Consider the following 23,557-nt stretch of genomic DNA (forward strand, 5'->3'; position numbering starts at 1 on the left):
CAGTTCAAAATGCAGAAATCACCGGTCTTCTGTGTCCTTCGCGCTGGGAGTTGGAGACTGCAGCTGTTCCTATTCGGCCATCTTGCTCCGCCGCACTTCTCACATTTTAAAGGGTATGTTCTCATCCTGTGATCCAGAGAATGGGGTCGAGGGTCTATTGATTTATCTCATTTTATAGGCTTCAAGAGATGTGTAGGCTGCCTTCTTCCTTACTCAGACTATTAGTCTGTTTTTATTTGAAGACTTCTCGGGTGTCAGTTTTGGTTGTTCTGCTCTATACTTTGTCTCTAGTCCCCCTCTCCTGACCCCTTTAACCACTTTGTTAAGGTTTAATTTATATACCATAAAATTCACCCACTCCAGTTCACGTTTGTCTTCCTGGTGTAGTATTGTAGGAAAATTTGCTGTAGCACCCTGGGAATTGAATGGTCTGACCTCTATTTTGTTGGGCTCTGTGACCTGGACCTTGGCTGCTCACAGATCAGATTGTTTTAGGTACGCTTTCTTTTTTATGTTTTGAGACAGAGTCTTGCTCAGTCACCCAGGCTGGAGTGCAGTGGCGCGATCTCGGCTCACTGCAGCCTCTGCCTCCTGGGTTCCATCGATTCTCCTGCCTCAACCTCCTGGGAAGTTAGGATTGCAGATGTGTGCCACCATGCCTGGCTAATTTTTGTTTTTTTAGTAGAGATGGGGTTTCACCATGTTGGCCAGTCTGGTCTTGAACTCCTGACCTCAGGTAATCTGCCCGCCTGGGCCTCCCAAAGGGCTGGGGTTATAGGCATAGCCACCGCGCCCAGCCAGGTATGCTTTCTTGATTGCATAGATCAGAGACTTAAGCTAGCCTGGGTTGGGGTGGGATAGATTATTGAAAGCATATATGTGAAATGATATTGGAAATAATATTTATGAAAATTGAAAAACAGGAGTCTTACTGGAGTGATGTCTCATAAAAATTGGAGCCAGATTTTGATTATGGATCTAAGATAGCTCTAGAGACCACATCAGTAAAAGTTTATGGATCCTTCCTCTGGAACTCCACTGTTGTCCTTGGATTTGGGTGTCTGTTTGTATCTCCACTATTATCCTGTATGTCTTTTCTCTGTCTCATAGCTTTTGCCTACTGTCATGTCTTCATCTTTGTGCATTCACTTTGCCCTGACTTCTTACCCTGTTATCCTGTCTGTTTTCACCATATTTTTGTTGCCTACTGCTTCAATCTCTTGTGTTTCTGAGCACACAGTCTTAAGAACAGGTTGCGGCTCTGCTTATCTTTTCATGCTAACCCATCACAGAGGTTGCAGCTGTGGATTGGCTGCCCTTGGGTTGGTTAGTCACCTCCTAGTCCAATCAGTGGTGATTGGAGTGGAGTCACAAAGTGTCAAATATGTTTCTTGTGAGCATGGGATGACTTCCTAGAAGGGAATTTGGGCTGAGCAGTCAGCACACTTGACAATTCAGAGCCTTATGGGGATAGAAGTTAGGAATGTTGACTGGGACATATCCTCTCAGATCACCTGAGAGATGAGATATGTTTTTATCCATATCTTAGTACTGATTCTCCAGAATGGGGTATTTCCTGCTATGAAGGTGGGACAGTCTGAAGGGAAACCTAGATGGGAGAAAAATAGGGAAACCTGATGGTTGAAGAAACTCCACAGGTGACTTTTATTTATACCATGCCTTCCCCTTCTTCTCACCCACTCTGAATGTCATCTTATGCAAATTAAGCCCTTTCTCTGGTTCTGACTCTTAGTTTACTAAGCTTTCAAAAGCATTTTCAAATCTTTATTTGGGTTGAAATATAGGGTCTTATTCTAGTTTAGAGTAAACAGATAAATCATGCACGTTATAGAAATGGTATTGAAAACCATCAAGGTCATACACTATCTTAGCATTTTCCAGGAACCTAATTCTTCTTTGAGAAAATGGAGCCTCTATTATCTTTACGTTTGTGACCAAAATTTGCTACAAATGTTGGGATCATATTATTAAATCTTATTTGCCTGTTTCTTACCTCTCTTTGTGTTCCACCCACAAGGATACCATACATCTTGTCATCTCAAGAGTTAGGAAGTATTCCTAACAATACACGTTCTATAAAATATCCTAAGGGGATGTAATGCCTTTGAATCCTTTAGCCTAGAATCCAGATACATAAGACAGAAATAGATTCACATGGGATAAATAATTTGAAATTCATCAAAAGGAATACTGCTGTCATTTCTACTGTATAACCATTTTTTATATCTGAGCAAATATTACTGTTCCTGAACTTTTGAATTTTTTATCTGATTCATCTTTTAAAATATTTTAAGTAAATATAAAAGTTTATCTACATGTATGCGTATTATATATGTTGCATATATAGTATATATGTATGTATATTTCAATTTATTTATTTATATATATATTTCAAATGTTTTATAGAGATGGGATCTTGCTATGTTGCCCAGACTGGTCTCAACCTGCTGGGTCAAGCCTTCTATCTATTTCCTAAAGTTTTGGGATTACAATTGTGAGCCACCACACCTGGCCCAAGTTTATATTTACTATAGAAAATCTAGTGTGTGTTATAGAATATACAGTAAAAAACAAAAATGAAATAAAAATCACTCTCAGTTCACCACCAGTTTTTTTATAATCTCAATTTTTATATTTAATGCAAGTTATATGCATGTGCACATGCTGTGAGGTAAATATCTAACTTTATTCCCCCCTCCCCAAATAGCTTACTTATTCTAATACCTGTCAGATGTGATTCTTAAGTACAATGTTATTAGTTCCTGACATGTTGACACCTCTGCACAAGTGAGTCAGTTTGGGTGGGGCTCTTAAAGACTAGAGAGTTAATTATGCTCACCCATGGAATACCTCCCCTGATTCCTAGGGTAAGGGCCAGTATCATTCAGCTCCAGTTGATTGATTGATACACAGTGGGAATTTTTTTTTTTTTTTTTCAAGAAAAGTTGGCATCAGGATGTTTGGCAAAATCTTCCAAATATCAAAATGCTGCCAACTTATTTAAAAATTGTAAAACACCTTGTGGAACACACTGCAGTGGGCTTTAGCTTATGAACTTTTAGTGTGTAACCTTAGGCATATAGTCTAGCTATTATCCTGGGTCAGTGGTACACTTGGGATTCACCAAGAGTCAGCCGTATGCAGTGAGGATGTCCTCCAAATGTGGAGACCAAGGATACAGCAGCCTTCTGCAAAGAGGTCCATATGCAAGTTGATCACTTTGTAAATACCTCTGTTAGGGTTAGTGATTGTGGGCAGATGGAGGATTTACGCATGTGTTGATTTCAGCTCTGTGGCTCTCTGGTTTTATACTCCAAAGACCAGGCCATGGAGACACTGACTCATGCCATCTAGTTACAGACAAGGCCAGCATGTACCAGAGAGTCATCTCTTTCATTCAGAGGCAGTAGCTTCCCTTTCCTTCTGGCTGTGTGAACGTTTACCCATGGTCCTAACTTGCCTTACTCCTTCTAGAGTGAGCCTGGGAGGGAAGAGTTCCATTACCCCTCATTTGACGAAAGGGTAGATTTTGTTCTCATCAGACAATGAATGCTTTACTTTGTGAAGCATTCAGTTGATGCCAGGCCTAAGAAACTAGGTACACGATAGTTCACTTCTGAGCTAGGTGTCTCATATGCCTGATTTTGTTTCATCTTTACAGCAACTCTGTGATGGGTATTACTCTTACTTTACACATGTGCAAAAATGGAGTTCAGAGAAGTGAAGATACTTTCCCAAGGACAGAGTAATTTCTAGCATGTGGTAGTAGTCCTAGAACCAACATTTCCGCCTATTCACTTGGACCATTAGTCTCTTGGAAGTCAGGCCACAGATAATTTCTCCTGAGGCTTAAGTATCTCCTGTCCACCAGGGATTGCTATGGACGTCTTGTGGCCAGCACTGCCTACATCCCTGTGGTCTTCAGTCATTGCCCACGATGTGGGCCACATGATCTGGCCTCTGTTATTGTCTCTTCCCCATGTTTCTCTGTGATTCTGACACCCTCTTTCAATCTCCTATTATTCCCTTCCTTACCAAAACTTACTCTAAAAACATTCCAAGGTAAACAAACATCCCTACATCCTCAATGTCTTTTTATTGACGTTTCCTCCTTCTGCCTGGCTGTCTTCTGATGACATTGCCTACCGTGTACCTTTTTCAAGTGAATGCTACTCGTCCATTCATGTTCCATGAATCTCTGGGTTAGGATATGGGATTGCCATTCTTTTTGTTCCCAGATCTGATGACAAAAGTTAATTCTTCTACCCTCGTTTTCAAACTTCTTTCAAGACTCAGACCATCCGGTTATTCACCTTTCCAATCATTGTCAGCTCCTGGTGATGGTTCCTGTTCATTAATGACTTTGGCACCCAGCCTCATAATTGTTCTTTTCACCTGAATCTTCTAAGATGGCTTTTACCATCCCTGAAAATGACTTCTTCAACATCTTATCCTCTCAACAACATTGATTCTCCACTTCACCTACCCATTGTCATGACTGCTTTCTGGATTTTAGCATCACCTTGAGCTATCCATCTTTGACATTTCAAACTTAAATACTTCCTTCTTTACAGTCTTTGATTCTCCCAGCTCTTTCTTTCACCTGACTAATGAGGTACCCATTCTTTGACTTCATAATGTTCTCTAGTTTTTTGACTCCCAACAGCCTCTTTCTTCATTCACTTCCTGCCTCGTACAGCCCAGATTTGTCATTTCACTGACAGTCTTGCCAGCATCTTCAGTCTCTTTGGTTCTTGACCTTCTGTCATATTTTTCCCAACAAAACTTGAACTCTTGATAAAGCTAATTCTCTATACTTCTTCGTCCTTGTATTTGGACTAGGTTCTCAAGTGGTCCTCCGAACTGCTGGCAGACTTTCCATCTCTCCCTGTTGGGTCTTGCTCATTCTTCCCATCAGCTATTTTAAATCTTCTGGTCTCTTTCAGCCTACCTGTCATCCCCTCCTCCACAATCTCAGCAGACATTCTTACCTTCTATTTCACAGAAAAGGGAAGAATTCTCACCTGCTTGCCACTGTATCTCAAAGCGTAATGGTATGGGCATTTTTTGCTTGCCTCCTGTCACTGGCAAAAACCTATGCTCTGGACTTAACTATCTTTTCTTCAGTGTCTTCCACCTCTCTGTACTGGCTTGTATCCATCAGCTTTTAAGCATGCTCAAGTCTTTCTTGTCTTAAAAAATACTTTGTCTTAAATAAATCCTTTCAGCCCCACATTCCTCCGCATGTTCTCTCTCTTCCCCCCTTCTTAGTCAAAGTTATACTACAATTAGTCTCTCAATTATTCTGATAATGAGACCTGCACCTTATGGTAATGACGTACATTAGTAGTGTGAAATCGGTCCTTGATCTATGACCCTCTCTCCAGGGTGATGCTAGGCATAGAGAGATTATAAGAAGTAAACATCAACCTTTTTTTTTACTCCAGGGTTTCTTATTGTGGTTCTTACACCCTTCCAAGCAAAACTGCCAATGATCAAAGGAATCAAGACAATGTGGATGTGTAATTATTAGATTTACTATCTATGCAGCAGGCCTTCAAAGGTGGAGAAGTTCTCAGTGATGTCAGAGTTCAGGGTATGGCCACAGTACTGGGTGGCAGATGTGGACTGGCATTATACTGAGAAAAACCAAAAGTGGGTGAGGCAAAATGTAATCAGAAGTGGTCTGTACGTGGTCTAGTTTCATGTTGGAGGAAGGTCTGGAGAGGCCTTCGGGTTGGGTTTGTGCAGCAAAAGAAAACTTAGTCAGTTTGCTATTCATGGTTGTTTCTAGATAATTTTTCCCTCTTTCTTTTCTAATCCATGCACTTTTTTTTTTTTTTTAAGTAAGAGTCTTGTTCTGTTACCCAGGCTGTAGTGCAGTGGTGATCGTAGCTGACTGCAGCCCAGAACTCCTAGCCTGAAGCAGTCATCCTGCCTCAGCATCACGAGTACCGAGGACTACAGGCATGTACCACCATGCCTGGCTAATTTTTAAAAATTTTTTGTAGAGATAATGGTCTCACCGTGTTGTCCAGGCTGGTCTTGGCTCAAGTGAGCCTCCTGTTTTGGCCTCCCAAAGCCCTGGGATTATAGGTGTGAGCCACTGTGCCTGACCCCATCTCAGTTTTGACATACACCGTCAGAGTCAACCACCCTTCACCTCTCCTTGTGGCAGGCTTCTCATAAAGATAGTTACCCAGTTACCTGTGTCAGCTTTACAATTCTGTCAAATAATAAGCCATATTAGTTGATTTATAACTTATATTGTTATACATTGACTTAAAATATAAAAGGATAGTAGTGATTTAAGATATAAAAGGAAACCAGGTGCAGTGGCTCACGTCTGTAATCCCAGCACTTTGGGAGACTGAGGCAGAAGGATCACTTAAGGACAAGAATTTGAGACTTGCCACAGCAACACAGTGAGACCCCATCTCTACAAAAAATAAAATAAAAGTTACCCTTGTGTGCCTGCAGTCCCTGCTACTCAGGAGGCTGAGGCAGGGGGATCGCTTGAGCCCAGGAGTTTGAGGCTGCAGTGAGCTGTGATTGTGCCACTCCATCCAGCCTGAATGTTATAGTGAGACCCTATCTCTTACAAACAAAAAACAAAACAAAAAAAAGTGGTATTTCCTGAGGAGGGAGACTTGTGGTTACTTTATAGTTGGGGGACAATTTATGTATATAATTGTTATAAGTTCATACATAAGGAATTTAGGAACATATCTTCAGGTAACTCAGGTTCTGCCTGTATTTCTGTTATTTTTGTTGTCAGGCAAAATATTCTACCAATACACTGAAACAAAAGACACTTTCAAGAGGTTCAGATCTTCATCCATAACTTCAGTTTTTCTTTTTTATTTTACGGAAAGTTTTCTCTCATCAGCTTTCTATGTATGTGTTAGTGAACATTTCCAATGTTTTGGAAATCGAACACTAAACTCCTTATGAAGTTTTACTGAATACAGAGGTGTTTTGGCAGGTACTAGTGATAAATGTGCACGTTCTGTGAGATGATTATCCATGGCACTTTAAAACCATAGGCAAGGGAGGAATTCTTTTCCCGTAACTCCCTATTAGCAACAGAAATTGTCTGGAAGATATCTCCCATAATTTCAGATCTTCCAACTTTTTTTCAGCCCCCTGGAACATGAAAAGATTGGATTGTTGCTTGACTGATTATATCTGTGCCTTGAAATGAAGCAGTTTAGTTTGGAATGCTTGGGAAGTAAAGCAGCAGAAGTTTCTGTCCCTGAATGCTATTACAGGGATTAATTCAACACATAGCTTCAGGACTTTGTTACCAATTGGAAAGATCATTTAGCATGTAAAAACTTTTATCTCCTGAAAAGTATTATGCATTCTCTACTTTTAAAATAATTTCCACTAGCAATAATAATATCTAGCATGATAAACCCTGTAACTGGTTTTATATTTTTTTTAAATTTGATCACACACACACAAAAGTGGTAAGTGGCATTTTTTAAAGATACATAATGTGGCTGAAGTCACAGCAGAAGAGCTGTGCTTGTGGACTTTTTTCTCTAATGGATATGGGACTTCTTTCTCCAACCTTTGAAAATTTAGGTTAAAGTTGTTTGGAAAGGGTTAAGATGAAAAAGGCATTGAAAGAGGAATTGGGAGGCCTGACTCAGAGCTGAGCCAAGCCTCTGTCAGCTGTGTAACTGACCATGGCATTTCCTCTTTCTCACCATTAAATACATTTGAGAAACTCCAGGTTAAATAGAGTTGGACAGACTCTGTCACAGGGCTTCTCAGAACCTTTAATATGTATGTGTGATGTGAGCTCCAAGGCCGGCTGTATTTCTCAGCTGTATTATTTGATCAGACACTTATTTTTTAGGATGTAGATTTTCAGACAGAAACACTTGGTGTATCTCTAGCTTTCAGTTCCTCTCTAGATCTGAACTTGCCCTTCCTGAATGAATTTCAAAGAATCTGGAAATGGATGCATAATTAGAGGAGCATAGATAGGTAGATAGGTATTCATTTTTCTGAGTATTCCCTAAAAGGTCTAACTCCAATAAAAGGTAAGAGCACTGTTGTATAGGAAGCCTGAAATTTCTGTACGAGTGCATTTTTAGACTCTCTAAAGGACTTGACTGGGGACCCAGTCTCTGAAACTTCTGTATCAGGTCCAGGTCGTATCACAAAGGGTGGGAAAGTGCTTGAAGTTCTCCCACTCTCAAGTCTGGAGTTCAGCGGAATGAGCAGGCAAGTATAGTTTCCCCGGTTGCAAAGTATGAAGGCATCTAAGACCTGAGAAGTGACTAAGATCATTCGATAGCCCAGGGTGTATTTCTGGCTTGCTTCTTTTGGGACCTTGGGTCAGTCTCTTACCTTTTGAGGGCATTAGCATGTTTTTCTATGAAATAAAGGCTTAGGCTGAGAAGATGCTGGGTGATTCTAAGAATCTCACTTTAATTTTATATGCTAGGACCCTAGACCACTACTAGACATGCTCCTTTTTTTCTGGTGTACTTGGTTGAGACCATGGTACTTATTGAAAATGTTGGCTAAGAAAACTGGTATGAGATCTGACAGTGAAAGGCTCGATTGAGGTCCAGTGGACCATTGCTCCAGGGCTCTGATTATTTGACTTCTTGGATTTTCACTGGAGATCTCCATAGTCTTCTCTGGTTGGAGCCTTCTCTGGTGGTTTCAGCAGAGCAATGGTTCCTCATAAAGCAGTTTGCATGGAAAGACCAGGAGGCAGTGGGGAGGAGTGATTCTGAAGAAGACAGTCTGTTGCTAACTGATGGCAGTCTTGTCTTTCCCACTGAGCCCCGGTACACTTGGGAATGCTTCACCCGGTGTTTTAGGAATTCATTAGCAGTGGAATCTTGGCATGTGTGGTAAAAGTTACTGCCTTCTGAGTGTAGTGGTTAGAGGTATGGTCTTTGGAGTTAAATGGATTTGACCTCCTACTCTATCATTTTGAATTGTGTGATCTTAGTCAGTTAACCTCAGAGTTGGATTCTAGCTGGATGTCCTTGAGAAAAATACTTAACTTTTCTGTGCCTTAGTTACCTGCTGTATAAAATTGGGCTAATAGTTGTAACTACTATAGGGGATTGTTGTAAGTAAACATTAGATAATTTCTGTAATATGCTTAGAGCAATGCCAGCCGTGAATAGGCAGTCCACAGATGTTAAGTTCTGGTTGTGGTTATTGTTGTGGTGGTGTTTTATCATCTGTATCACCTAGGGCACAAGCGAAGTCATTAAAATTATATTGGGGGAAAATTCTTTAACTGTCCCATACATTGCAGGTTGAGCATCCCAAATCTGAAAAGCCAAAATCTGAAGTGCTCCCAAATTCAAAACTCTTCAAATACCAACATGGCACAAAAAGGAAATGCTAATTGGAGCATTTTCGATTTCAGATAAAGGATACTGAACTCTTGTTGTAGTCATTCTTGAGCACATTCAAGTTGACAAACTTAGAGTTAAGGGGAGGAGCAAAAGTGAAGTATATGTTTGAGCATTCAAATAATTATTCTGTCTTTAAAAGAGAATTATATCAAATTTATCAATAATGGGGAATGAGTATAGAATTCTATAGCATTACTAATTTTCTGCATAGTATACTAAGTTATGTTTAATGATAACTCTCTATAACCTAGGATGATCTTTTTTTTTCTTGTTTGCCTGGGACTAAGGGCTTTGATGGGATGTGGGAGTTTCAGTGCTAAAACCAGACAACTCAGGATCTGTCATCACCCTACTATAAGTTTAATACATTTGTCTGTTGAGACTATTGAAGGAGATATTAATGGGCAAGCACATAGCACACTGCTTGGCACATAGTAACTACTCCTTAAGTTTTTGTAGAATTGAGTCTAAATCTTGATTGAGCAGATTCATACACTGCTCTTTGACAAATTGTAGGGAAGAACTTGGCCAACTGCTTTGTTAGCCCTTTGAACAGCTCTTACTGTTAGGCCCTTGGGCATTGATTTCTTTCAGTTTCAATTTACTAACCTGTAAAAGGAGAATAGTAATATGTATCTCATAGGGATATTGTAAGGATTCAATAATATGTGATTAGCACATTAAAAGTGAGTATCCTAGTGGCTGGCTCCCATTAAGCTCTTAAGTGGTAACTATTAGAATAATGAAGTCCTTTAACATTTTGTATAGATGCTATTTGGAATCAGTAGTCCCATCAGTGGGAAAAGTTGGAATGGTATCTCTAGATTGAGCTTTCAACTCTTTTAGCTTTGTTCAGTTTTTTCTTAGAAGCTTTCAGCTTTCTTATTCTAGAATGCCTGAGGAAGAACATTGTATACCTGGAGAACTGACAATGTGTGTTTACGAATTGTGTTTTAGGTAATGAGGAGTACCTGATTAATCTGATAGACTCTCCAGGACACGTGGACTTTTCCTCGGAAGTATCAACTGCTGTTCGCGTTTGTGATGGATGCATCATTGTGGTAGATGCTGTGGAAGGAGTCTGTCCACAGGTAATGGATTGTGATGAGAAAATACTTAAATGGTTAAGGGTGAGGAAAGAGGAGGAACTGACTGACTTTAGGCTTTTCACTGACAATCAGAATGTTGGTTTTATATTTCACATTTGGTAACGTTCCAGTCTGTGATGGAGTTAAATCACCAGAGTTCTGAAGGAATCTTAGAGATGATGACTTTAATTTAACATACTTTGTTTTTGTTTTTGTTTGTTTTGAAACAGAGTCTTGCTCTGTCACCCAGGCTTTAGTGTGGTGGCACGATCTCGGCTTACTGCAACCTCCACCTCCTGGGTTCAAGTGATTCTTATGCCTCAGCCTCCACAGTAACTGGGATTACAGGCATGTGCCACCACACCTGGCTAATTTCTGTACTTGTAGTAGAGGCGGGATTTCGCCATGTTGGCCAGGCTAGTCTTGGACTCCTGGCCTCAGGCGATCCACCTGCCTCAGCCTCCCAGAGTGCTGAGATACAGGTGTGAGCCCCCATGCCCGGCCTTATTTATCCTTCATAACTGTCAGTTGTATAAAGGCAATGATTTCTTGTCTGTAATTCTTCGCTACTGTGCTGTATACGTAGTTTGTGAATGCCTATTGAATACCTTTGTCTGACTGGCATTGTCTAGAGTGGTTATTAATCTGTATTTTCTAATGTGCTTTACTTAATTCAAATCATGAGTTTTACATTTTTCTTTCTGTTGTTATCAGACACAGGCAGTTCTGCGACAAGCTTGGCTTGAAAACATCCGTCCAGTTTTAGTGATTAATAAGATAGATCGCTTGATAGTGGAACTGAAATTCACCCCACAAGAGGCCTATTCTCACCTCAAGAATATTTTAGAACAGGTATTTTAATTTTTAGTATTTAAAAAATTTAGTCTTGAAGAGTTATAAGGAAGTTACTAAGCTGGGTATGAGCCATTGCTACAGAAAAGTGAACTTTTCCACTTCATATTCATACATGTTGGTGTTATTCTACAACAGTGGCTACAGAATAAGCATATTCTCAGTCCCTTCCATCTCTTGGAATCACCCATCATATAAAGCTTGGACAGTAGGCTCTCTTGTTTAAAAATGTATCTGGGTTCCAAAGTGAAGGAATATTAGGATTTTATTACCTGTCTATAGTATTTTATTACCTGTCATTAGAGGAAATTTTACGTAAGCATTCATTCATTTATTTATTCAGCAAATATTTCATAGATATGTGTTGAATAAATGAATTATCGAATGTCCATTGTACATTAGGGATTGTGAATATAAGATGGACAGGTCAGAATCCCTATTTTCAAGGAGCTCACAGTATAATAGGGGAGACAAAGAGATACTTGGAGAACAATGAGTTAAGACCTGGGTGTGATATGACAGCATAGATAAGGGCCATCTAACCCAGTCTGGGTCAAGAGGGAAGAATGAGTTAGAAGTCGTACAATGGAAACCTTGAGATGGAAGTAAAGTAGGTGTTTGCCAGGTAGACAGGAAAAGGACATTCAAAAGAGAAGGATTATGATGGGCAAAGTCATAAAGGCAAGAAAAAGCACAGTACAGTGTTTCATTTAAGGATTACAAATTGTTTTATAGCTGAAGAATTAGATTATGTTAAACAGTGACAAGAGATGGGAAAAAGGATATAGGATTTAGATGTTGGTGAACCTTGTATGCCATGCATAAGAGTTTGAAATTTTTCCTCAACATAGTGGAAAGCCATTGATGAGGGCAGCTTGAGTATATTTATTTGCTAAAGGCAGGAAACAATAAAAGCAGAACAGTGAAAAAGAATGAGGGATGGATATCATTCCCTGTAGAAATAGGAAGAGGTAGGCCGGGCTCGGTGGCTCATGCCTGTAATCCCCGCACTTTCGGAGGCCGAGGCGGGTGGATCAGGAGATCAGGAGATTAAGACCGTCCTGTCTAACAAGGTGAAACCCCATCTCTACTAAAATTACAAAAAATTAGCCGGGCGTGGTGGCAGGCGTGTGTAGTCCCAGGTACTCGGGAGGCTGAGGCAGGAGAATGGTGTGAACCCGGAGGCAGAGCGTGCAGTGAGCCAAGATCACACCACTCCACTCCAGCCTGGGCGACAGAGTGAGACTTCGCCTCAGAAAAAAAAAAAAAAAAAAAATGAAATAGGAACAGGTAAAATAACTCCTGCCCTGCATTGGCAGGAGAAAGGTCAGTGGTATTTGCAGACATAAGTGAGCTTGTAGATTGAAATGTGGGGCACTTGAAGGAAATCTGAGTAATAGGTTCCATTTTCTTTCTGAGGTAGGACGTAAGATTACTGCCTATTTGAGAGTGAAAGTAGTTGAGGATTAGGAGTTGGGAAGAGGGCCTGAAGAGGGTAGTGAACATTTCAGACAACCGATGTGAGAAATGGCAAGGCAGTGGACTAAGGTTACAAACTAGGATTCTGGGGTTGCCTCAGTGCTGAAAAACAAATTAAGGGTATGACATTAACATTTACATTAAACTAATAATCACAAAATGACCTTCCAAAAGCCTTAGAATTTAGTTATGCTGAGTTTAGGACGAATGGATACATGTAAGTTATTCACTGATTGTAAATGCCACCTCCATTCGTGTGTGCTTAATGAGCCCATGGATGATTCTAGCCCTAACACAGGTTAAACAGTGTTTATCCTTCCGTGAGTGTGCTAAGCATCTGAATGACACTCTGCCATTTCACCATCTCTCCTAGATTAATGCACTCACAGGAACTCTTTTTACTTCTAAAGTCCTAGAAGAAAGAGCAGAGAGAGAGACTGAATCCCAAGTGAATCCACATTCTGAACAAGGAGAGCAAGTATATGACTGGAGCACTGGCTTGGAGGACACAGATGATTCTCAGCTTTACTTCTCTCCAGAACAGGGAAATGTGGTGTTTACCAGTGCAATAGATGGGTGGGGCTTTGGGTAAGTCTGTTTGAATCTGATTAAATCTCTTTGTGGATTTTATATGCCATTGGTTTTTTTTAGTGAAACTTTTTATTTTGAGATAATTATAGATTCACCTACAGTTGTAAGAGATAATACACAGAGTTCTCTGGTGCCCTTTACCCGGTAACTGCCTCCTATCCATAATAACATCTTGTAGAACTGTAGTACAATAACCTCAACCAGGACTTTGCCATTTGCCATCAATATACAGAACATTTCTATCACCACAAGACTCCTTCACGTTGCCCTTATATTGCCACAGCTACTTTCTTCCCTCCCTCAAACCCTTTTTAACCCTTGACAACCATTTATCTTATCTCCAAATTTCTCATTTCATGGGTGTTATAGAAATGGAACCAAGAAATATATGATTTTTTTTGGATTGACTTTTTTCACTTAGCATGATTCTCTAGAGACTTATTCAAGTTATTGCATGCATTAATACTGTAGTTGGTTCCTTTCTGTTGCTTAGTAGTATTCCATGGTGTGGATGTACCCCAGTATAACTATTCACCCATTAAAGGACATCTGTTTTTTTTTTTCCTTTTTGGGCTATTATGAGTAAAGCTGCTATAAACATTCATGTGTAGGTTTTTGTGTGAACATAAGTTTCATTTCTCTGGAATAAATGCCTATGAGTACATTTGCTGAGTCATATGGTAGTTGTATGTTTCGTTTTTAAAGAAGCTATCAAACTGTTTCCAGAGGGACTGTACCATTTTATATTCTCACCAGCAATGCATGCGTCAGTGATCCATTTTCTCCAAATGTTCACGTTTGGTGTTGTCACTGTTTTCATTTTAGCAGTTCTGTTGGATGTGTACTAATATGCTATTGTGGTTTTAATTTGCGTTTTCGTAATAGCTGGTTACCTTGAACATCTTTTCATGTGCTGATTTGTCATCTGTAGGTCCTCTTGAGTGAAATGTCTTTTTGCATCCTTTCCCATTTTCTTATTGTGTTTTTTTCGTACTCCTGAATTTTGAGAGTTTTTTCTATTCTAAACAGTAGTTCTTTGTCTCATATGTGTTTTACAAATATTTTCTCCCAGTCTATAGTTTGACTTCATATCCTCTAATAGTGTTTTTCAAAGTGAGCAAAGGTTTTTTTTGTTTGTTTTTTGAGACAGTCTTGCCCTATTGCCCAAGTTGGAGTGTAGTGATGCAATCTTGACTCACTGCAACCTCCGCCTTCCAGGTGCAAGTGATTCTCCTGCCTCAACCTCCTGAGTAGCTGGGACTACAGGTGCGCACCACCACTCCCAACTAATTTTTGTGTTTCTTTTAGTAGAGACGAGGTTTCACCATGTTGGCCAAGCTGGTCACGAACTCCTGACCTCAGGTGATCCGCCTCGGCCTCCCAAAGTGCTGGGATTACAGGCGTGAGCCACTGCTCCCAACCATCAAAGTGAGCAAAGTTTTTAATTTGACTGAAGTGTCCTTTATCATTTTTTCTTTTTATGGATCTTGATTTTAGAGTCAAGTTGAAGAACTCTTTGCCTAGCTCTAGATCCTAAAGATTGTCTCTCATTTTTTTCTAAAAGTTTTAGTTTTACTTTTTACATTTAAGTCTGTGACCCATTTTGAGTTAATTTCTGTATAAAGTGTGAGGCTTGGGTTGAGGTTTTCTTTTGTGGGAGAAGAGGGCCTTTGAATTTCCATTTACTCTAGAACCCTTTGTTGAAAACGTTATCTCTTCTCTGTTGAATTGCTTTTGTGCCTTTGTCAAAATCAGTTGGGCATACTTGTGTGGGTCTGTTTCTGAGTGTTTTGTTCTGTTCCTTTAATCTATGTGTCTGTCTTTCCAACAGTACCACATAATTTTGATTAGTGTAGCTACATTAATAAGTCTTGAAATCAGGTAGATTATTTCTGTCCACATTATTTTTATTTTTCAAAATTACTTTTGCTGTTCAAGGCCTTTGCCTGTCCATGTAAATTTTATAGTAATCTTACCTATATCTGCAAAAACATCTTGCTAGGATTTGGATGGAAATTGCTTGGTAAACCTGTTTATTTGGGGAGAATTTTGACATCTTTGCTGTGTTGAATCTTTTCTATTCCGTGCCTCACACTATGCCTCTCCATTTATTTAACATTTTAAAAAATTATTTTATGATTTTATAGTTTTCAGCATACAAGTGCTGTACATGTTAAGTTAGATTTACACTTGATTTTTTATTTTTCTGAATGATTATAAGTGATATTTTTAGTTTTCGTGTTCACATATCTAGTATATAGAAATACAATTAATTTTTATATGTTGATCTTGTATACTGTCACCTTGCTGAACTCACTTGAAGTTCTTTGTAGATATTTTGGAATTTGCTGCGAGATAATCATGTCTGCAAATAGGAATTGTTGTATTTTTTTTTCCTTTTCTATCTCCGTGCTATTTTCTCTTTTGCTGATTGCATTAGCTAGAATTTTCAGCACTATTTGACTGACCGTGATGAGAGTGGATATCTTTGCCTTGTTCTCGATCTAGGAGGAAAGCATTAAGTCTTTCACCATTAGAAATAATGTTAGGGCTGCAGGCTGTTTTTAGATGTCCTTTATCAAGTTGAGGAAGTCCCCTAATATTTTTCTGAATGTCATTATTATGAATGTGTCCAGTTTTGTCACATACCTTTTCTGTATTGATTAATATATTTGTATGAGTTTTCTTCTTTAGCTTGTTAATATGGTATATTACATTGATTGATGTTTTTGAATATTGAGCCAGTCTTGCATTTCTTTACAGATTTTATATACAATTGATTTTTAACTTTATTCTTGAGTAAATTCAAATGTGTACCACAAATGGATCCCACTTTATTCCTTAGCTCAGTTTATTTCCTGTCAGTTTTTTTAATCTTCTTAAAGTTATTTATACATAGATGAACAAATATATTTATATCAGCTTTTATACCAACAGTAGCAAAAGTTGGTCTAGCTTTAATGAAGATGTACATGTGCTAAATATTGAGTTAGTCACTTTATTTAAATTATTTTTACCAAATTCTGACAACACTCCTTTGAATAGATATTACTATTTATTATCTAAGTCTCAAGAACATTGAGTAAATTTTGTTCAACATCACTCGACTAATAAGAGGCAGGCTGATATTAAGATTAATGTCTGCCTGGCCGGGCGCGGTGGCTCAAGCCTGTAATCCCAGCACTTTGGGAGGCCGAGACGGGTGGATCACGAGGTCAGGAGATCGAGACCATCCTGATCTACACGGTGAAACCCCGTCTCTACTAAAAAATACAAAAAAAACTAGCCGGGCGAGCTGGCGGGCGCCTGTAGTCCCAGCTACTCGGGAGGCTGAGGCAGGAGAATGGCGTAAACCCGGGAGGCGGAGCTTGCGGTGAGCCGAGATCGCGCCACTGCAAAAAAAAAAAAAAAAAAAAAAGATTAATGTCTGCCTGACTCTGAATTCTGTCTTTTTTTTGACATGGTTCTTCTCTGGTGTCTGCCCTATGGGGTATAAGGATCCTTATTTCTTCTTATTGCCTCTCCTGGATTTGTACATGCTGAGGCCGTGTTAACAGTGACGTTAGATTTCAGAATGGAGTAGGTAATTGATCACGTTTTTTTAACTATAGCAATTTCTGACTTGTGGAATCAAAAAATCCAAATGTAGTTAAAAGATTATTACTTTGAGAAAAATGTCTGTGGTTTGGATAAGTAATAGTGGGACCATAACGACCTTTACTTTAGTTGTGGGCTTGATATTGCATGTAATTTGTGGGAATCATAGAACTAAAACTGATGCACTAGGAGAAAACAGAGTCTCTTCATGAAACATGTATCAGTATGATTTAGGATTGGAAAGAAAGAAAGGATCAGGAGCTGACTAGAATGCAAGGCTTGGAGTAGCCTAACAAATCTCTGGCTTCATTTTTTAAAATATATTTTCCTTTTTACAGGAACTTGTTCTCCAGTTTCCCTTTGACCAGATTTTGTCTTGGGCAGTGTAATATAATATCATAATTTTCTGTTTATAATAAATGATAGATAACCTTAGTCCATTTGATGCCCGAAAGGTCATACCAGACTTAAATAAATTGAGGTGATGCATATATGACAAAAATAGAAATTGTGAACCTGCTGAGAATTTGCACTTTTCATATATGGTTGATGGGTTGTCATTATCACCTTTCTAGGCCTCATTTTACTTATCTGAAAAAACAGGAATATTGAGCTAAGATGATTTCAAGGCTTTCTTCAGATTCATTCACAGTGATTCATTCAGTCGTGTAATAGGGTCAGACCTGTTGATTTCCTGATTTGTGAGCATTCTGCTAGTAAACCACAAGGTGGGAGGCTTGTCCCTTTCTTACAGTGATTTTCGTAAGTAATTTAATGTTTTATGCTAATTTTAGTCAATCACACAAATTGGGGGAAGTTTATTGTGGAAGGAAAAGGAATGGGGAGAAAGTTGAATGGATAGAATAAGGGTAATTTATAGAACCCTGACTTCTGACATTTTTAGATACTGTCAGCCAATAAATGAATGTTCCCCTGTATTAGACAAGGTCAGATTTAGAGATCGGCTAGTGTCTGTTCTCAACAAGTTGATATGTGAATTTATGGGAAAGTAGTAGTGGAAAATAAAAGCACCAGAGACTTTTTCCTTCCCATTTTCCTCTAAAATGTCAGTGAATAGACCAAGTTGACAGCTGCGTGTGTCACAAAAGTGGAAAATGAGCACATTTCAGAATTTGCAGGATGGTTCTATAAACTCTCTGCAGTGGGAAAGGATTAAGAAGTGTGACTAGAGGCTGAACCCAGGTCTTCTGACTAAATCTGTCCTATTAATTGATGTTAATCTGGGAGAGTCTGCTCTGAAAAGCAGAAACACATTGACTTGGATGGGTAGCAGCAAGAATCTAAGTTCTTGCTTTAAATACATAGAACTGAGTCCCCAAACTTACAGCATAGGGACAGGAGAGAAGAGACAATGAAAAGCCCTTTGTAGTAGATTTACTTGTCTTTGTGTAACCGTGTCTTAGAATTCTGTAGTTAACAGTAATCCACTTCGTAGCTTGGAGGGCAAAAGGGTGTGTGGTTCAGTAATTTCATACTTGACTGAGTTGTCATTCATGAAGACAGGCAACGAATAGATCAGTAGTCTTGGAATATAAATCGGTCTGCAGGTCTCTTAGACTCTTGTTTGCAGTTACTCTGTAGAGGAAAGGAATTAAAATAGAATTCAAGAATGGAGAAGTGCTAGAAATTGTCAGTGTTTAAAAATTGTAACTGTTTAATGACAAAAATAAATAAAAGCACTAGCAGTAATGGGGAATGGGTTGGTGTTAAGCAAATTTTGTGGTAACTGTGGAATAAAAAAGAATGAAAAGGATAAGAAACAAGAGTTTGAAAGATTTATGTGCCCATGTGTGTACACATGTGTGAATATTTTATGTGGTGGACTGGAAGAGCCTAGCAAATGGGCAAATGTCTTACTATAATTTATGATTTTGATAGGGGTTTTAGAGTGTTTATTTATAAAAATCTTTAAGTTTACCACTTTCAGAATTAAGAGCAGAATATTTATCTGACATCATTATAAAAGATAAAAGAATGTATAATACGGTCTGGGTAATACAACTCAACATTTTAAAAAAAAAATCCTGGAACAATAGAAACCACACTGGAAATCTAACTGATCAAAACAGTTGTACCAATAAATGATTGCCCCAATAAATGTATCAAATCCCCTATTAAGGAGATATTTTTTAGAAAGGAAATTTTATTAAAAAAATAAATCCAGAAGTTTACTACGTAAAAGAGATAAACATAAAGCGTAATGGACAGAGGCTAAATACCAAAGCTTTAGATCAGATTATGTCAACCAAATGTGAATGAAAAGAGAGAGGTTTGGCAATATTAACAATAAAATAGGATTTATGGTAAATGAATTATGGCATAAGGATCATTTTCGCATAGATAATTGACACATTTACTAGTGAAGAAATTAGCTATCAATTATCAGAACAACAAAGTACATGAGACAAAAATAGAACTATAAGTAGAACTCTGCAGGACATGGTTTAGGGGTGATTTTCACAGGTTAAGTAGACAGGGACATGAACCATATGAATAGAATAATTAAAGTCAGAATGTAAGTGTCAGTTAAAGATACACAAAAATTGGTTCTATATCAGGTGAAAAAATAATTCAAATTTAAAAGAAAGAAAATGTCACAGGTTTCATGTGTTCATCACTCAGTCATTAGCTCCGGTTTTAACCATCTAAGAAGAGACCCAAGTTGCCAATGTGGAGAGCAAAGCTTCAGCTGTATTTATTGAGGCCCCAGGGAGCATCACTGCTAAAGAATAGGGCTCCCTTCTACAGTTAGGTTGGAGAATGCCTGGAAAGTCAGTCCACAGTGGTTGCCTCCTATTGTTTCCTTCCATGTGTTGACCTTGGACCTGCCTGTAGGTCCTGAATTGGTTTTGCAAATCTGCATGGCAGGTTGCAGCCTGCCTAGCAAAACTGGTTGTTGATAAATGAAAAGCCGCAGAGATAGGGGTATCCTGACTTAACATCTGGAAGTAAGGCTCTGTGCGCCATTCTGGGTGTGCAGAAACACAGGAAGCCAGGAGGAGGCCTGACTCTTATTAGCGATCCACTGGTTAGGCAACAAGGCAGAGCCTGCTTTCTTTTTGAGGCATAGGAACTCTACCAGTGGTTGTCAGCCTTTCACATTGTGTTCATTTGTGGAGGAGTGATTAAAGAGTCACCTGTGAACAAAGATAGTTTTATTTCTTCTTTTCTAATCAGTATACTTTTAATTTCCTTTTCTTGTGTGATTGCGTTAGGTTGGGCTTTCAGTATGGTGTGGAAAAAAACTGGGAATATCCCTTTTTTTTTTCCCTGAGCAGGCATCTTTTAAGATGCTGGTACTTTGAAAATTCTAATCTCAAACCTTAGATTAAATTAGGTTGTTCTCTAAAGAAAAGGCATTTCTTAGGTCCTTTATCCAGACAATGCAGATGCTATATGTAGCACCCTTAGTTGCTGTTGACTGTCCTCTTGTGATGGGAGGCCATGGTGGTAACTGGTTTCTCTGTGGGCTGATGAGAGTTAAGTCAGTGTGTGTATGTTTATCATTAATCTAGGATAATAAAAACCTTGTTTTGGCAGGTTGTGGCTCAAGAGTTTCTTTCATTTGTGAGCAACTGTCACAGCAGTGAGTAGCTGAAATAAAATTTTATGGCTGGCATAGTTGTGACGGGCAGCTGGAGCTTGCATTTTCTTGGCTTTGGCCCTAGTTTTATCTTGTTTTACACGTGCAAAATTAAGAAACAAAGCTATAGCATGTATTACAATTCATATTAATATAGACCTGAACATGGGCTTTGGAACCAGACTGCTTGGATTTAAAGCCCCACCTCACTTCTTCCCTGCGTAATATCTCTGTGCTTCATTACCCTTTTCTGTAAAATGGGGAAATTTTGTAGGATAGTGGATTAAGTTTAGTAATACACGTGTAAAGAAGTTTGAACAGTACCTGTCACAGAAATGTTCAAATGTTACCTATGCTAATTGTTGTTATTAATAACGTGAACATTTGGTCTTCTTTCAGAATTGAGCACTTCGCCAGAATCTACAGTCAAAAAATTGGCATCAGAAAGGAAGTTCTTATGAAAACCTTGTGGGGAGATTACTATATAAATATGAAGGCTAAAAAGATCATGAAGGGTGATCAGGTAATGTGGTGTATGTCCCTTTTGATTGTTGGTCATGTTCTTGCCCTATAAAAATCTATCCTGTAATATCTTTAATAAATGTAATTCAGTTTTAATTTATGCAGGTGAGTTCATGAGGGAATTTTTACCGTGTATAATTGGGAAAGGCTTACACGTCTTATATACAGGTATCGTTCATATTAGAGTTCTTAGTCCTTTTAAGTATAGTCAGCAAAGAACTGCTTTTACTTTTCTTTTTTTTCAGAAGACCAAAAATCTTAGATCTTGGGCACCTGAAGACACACATTTTGTGCCGTGCATTTGTTTGTGTCTCTCACCATAAAGAGATGTCTCTTCTAGACATCCCTGTATGGTTCACACTGTCCTAGTCTCAGTTGAAGCCTTATCTCACTGCATGCTGGTCATCGTGCAGTGTAGGTCGGGAGAGGTAGATGCTCCCTGAAACCCCTTCTTCTATAGGTAAAGGTGGTGTAGGAATGCTGTCATATACCCTCAAAGGATACTTTTCTTGCAGCTTTATTTTTTGATATAAAACCAGGATTTCATAAATTTATTCTCATTGAAAATCATATACATTTCTTTTTAGAAAGTACTCACAAGTATAAAGCCACAGCAAACAAAAAAATCGAAGCCAGCACTGCCAGTAGATGTTTGTAATTTCTTTCATTCTTTTTACATGGATATATACATCCCTCAGTTGAGATTATGCTGTTTATACAATGTAGCTGCCCTTTTGCTTTTGTCATATCCTGAACATCTTCCCTTGCCATTAAAAGCTTTTTTATAAACAATATATTTTAAAGGGAATGAATATAGCTAAGTGGGAAAGAGCATGCCTTGAGAGTTGACTCTGTGTTTGAATTTTGGCTCCACCACTTATTGGCTCTATGACTTTTATCTCAGTTATTTCATATGTAAAATTAAGATAATAGCACTTATCTCATAGGATAGTTATGATGATTATATGAAATAATTCAGCAAGCACTCTGTTATTTTATTTTGTGAGAGCACTATTATTTATGTAATCATTCTCTTAAGATTGGACATAGTTTTTTTTCAAATGTTTTGATATTGTACGATAGACATCTTTGTGGATAAGTTTTATGTGTTCATGATACCTTTTTTTTAAACTGAGCATTCTAAGCCAATGACTTTTAATTTCTTAATACTGTTGCCCGTAGTTCTTCAGAAAGGAGGTATCAATTTATTAATATATCCCACCTCATGTATATGGGAGAGTATACCCCTCAAGGTGCTCTTGCTAGTAACTTTCTGCATAGTTTGGTAAGAGAAATGATGGAGTTTTTTGGGTTTTCAAAATTTTCCTATCCTTGTGAACTTTTAGAAATATGTTTAAGAATGCTTTATGTTTCTTCTTACATAATTTTAGACTGAAGTCCATGGAAAGAGCCTGCACGTGCAGAGTGAAGTTTTAGCTCTTGGCTTGGGTGCTGTGTGTATTTGTTTGATGGCAGCCATGGTAATATGACCCACGAATGGTCTTGTCACTTGTAAAGTCTATGGTTCCCAGAGGAAAGAACAGTGGATTATTATTAATTGTGGTTTTTGGCTGTTTAGTGCATTCTTATAACTACTTTCATCTACTTTATTTTTGAATAAATATTTTCAAGTAGAAATGAAACATATTGATAATAAAAGCATGTCAAGAAGGAATATATAAATGCCTATTAAATATTCAGGAACTTAATTTAAGCCCATATATTCTTTTGTACAGGCCAAAGGAAAGAAACCTTTATTTGTACAGTTGATCCTGGAAAATATATGGAGTTTGTATGATGCTGTCTTGAAAAAGTAAGACTCTTATGACATTGTTTACCTTTAGGCATCTTTAGACAGTATAATTTGTCTCATTTTCCAGTTTGATGAGTCATACTTCAGAAAGCTGAGATGGACTGAGAAAGTGAACAGAGCTTCCACAGATGAGTTGATTACAGGGCTTGGAAGCAATTTAAAGAAGTCCATGTAACCCAGCTAAAGGGTGATGTTGAAGGGACAGGATAGCAATATTTTATAGAGTGCTGAGGCGAAGAGATAAAAGGATAGAAAGAAACATTGGGTCTTTTTTTATGCAAACCCAGGTTTAAAAAATAGTTATTAAAGTAGAAAAGGTGCTTGATAGCTAGGATCATTAATGGGGAAGTGGGAAAATAACTTTTCTGGTATAAGTTTGCTATAGTAAATTTACTTTCTGAGATATTCCTGAGGTGGAATAATGACTTATTAGTACTTATTTGTAAGACTGCTTTACCACTTGATATAGTCTGCTTGAGGAGATTGGGGAGAAATACTTCCTGGGAAGTCTTAAAGAAGGATTCACTTCAAAGTGTAAGAGTAGAAGTTGAGGAGGCTTTTTCTGTGGCAGGATTCCCTTCAATCATTTTTA

At 38.4% G+C, this 23,557-nt stretch overlaps 1 protein-coding gene across 2 annotated transcripts in view; it reads left to right on the plus strand.

Moving 5' to 3' along the window:
* The window catches only part of EFTUD1 (elongation factor Tu GTP binding domain containing 1), a 147,271-nt gene that overhangs the window by 14,250 nt on the left and 109,464 nt on the right, over positions 1-23,557 (plus strand). For both annotated transcript variants that reach the window (XM_011938355.1, XM_011938356.1), the window contains 5 exons: positions 10,377-10,510; positions 11,222-11,359; positions 13,212-13,426; positions 21,030-21,153; positions 22,889-22,965. In XM_011938355.1, the coding sequence (XP_011793745.1) occupies positions 10,377-10,510; positions 11,222-11,359; positions 13,212-13,426; positions 21,030-21,153; positions 22,889-22,965 (688 nt within the window). The remainder of the gene's footprint in view (positions 1-10,376; positions 10,511-11,221; positions 11,360-13,211; positions 13,427-21,029; positions 21,154-22,888; positions 22,966-23,557) is intronic.

Source organism: Colobus angolensis, unplaced genomic scaffold (assembly GCF_000951035.1).
Source record: "Colobus angolensis palliatus isolate OR3802 unplaced genomic scaffold, Cang.pa_1.0 Scaffold172, whole genome shotgun sequence".
Classification (NCBI taxonomy): Eukaryota; Metazoa; Chordata; class Mammalia; order Primates; family Cercopithecidae; genus Colobus; species Colobus angolensis.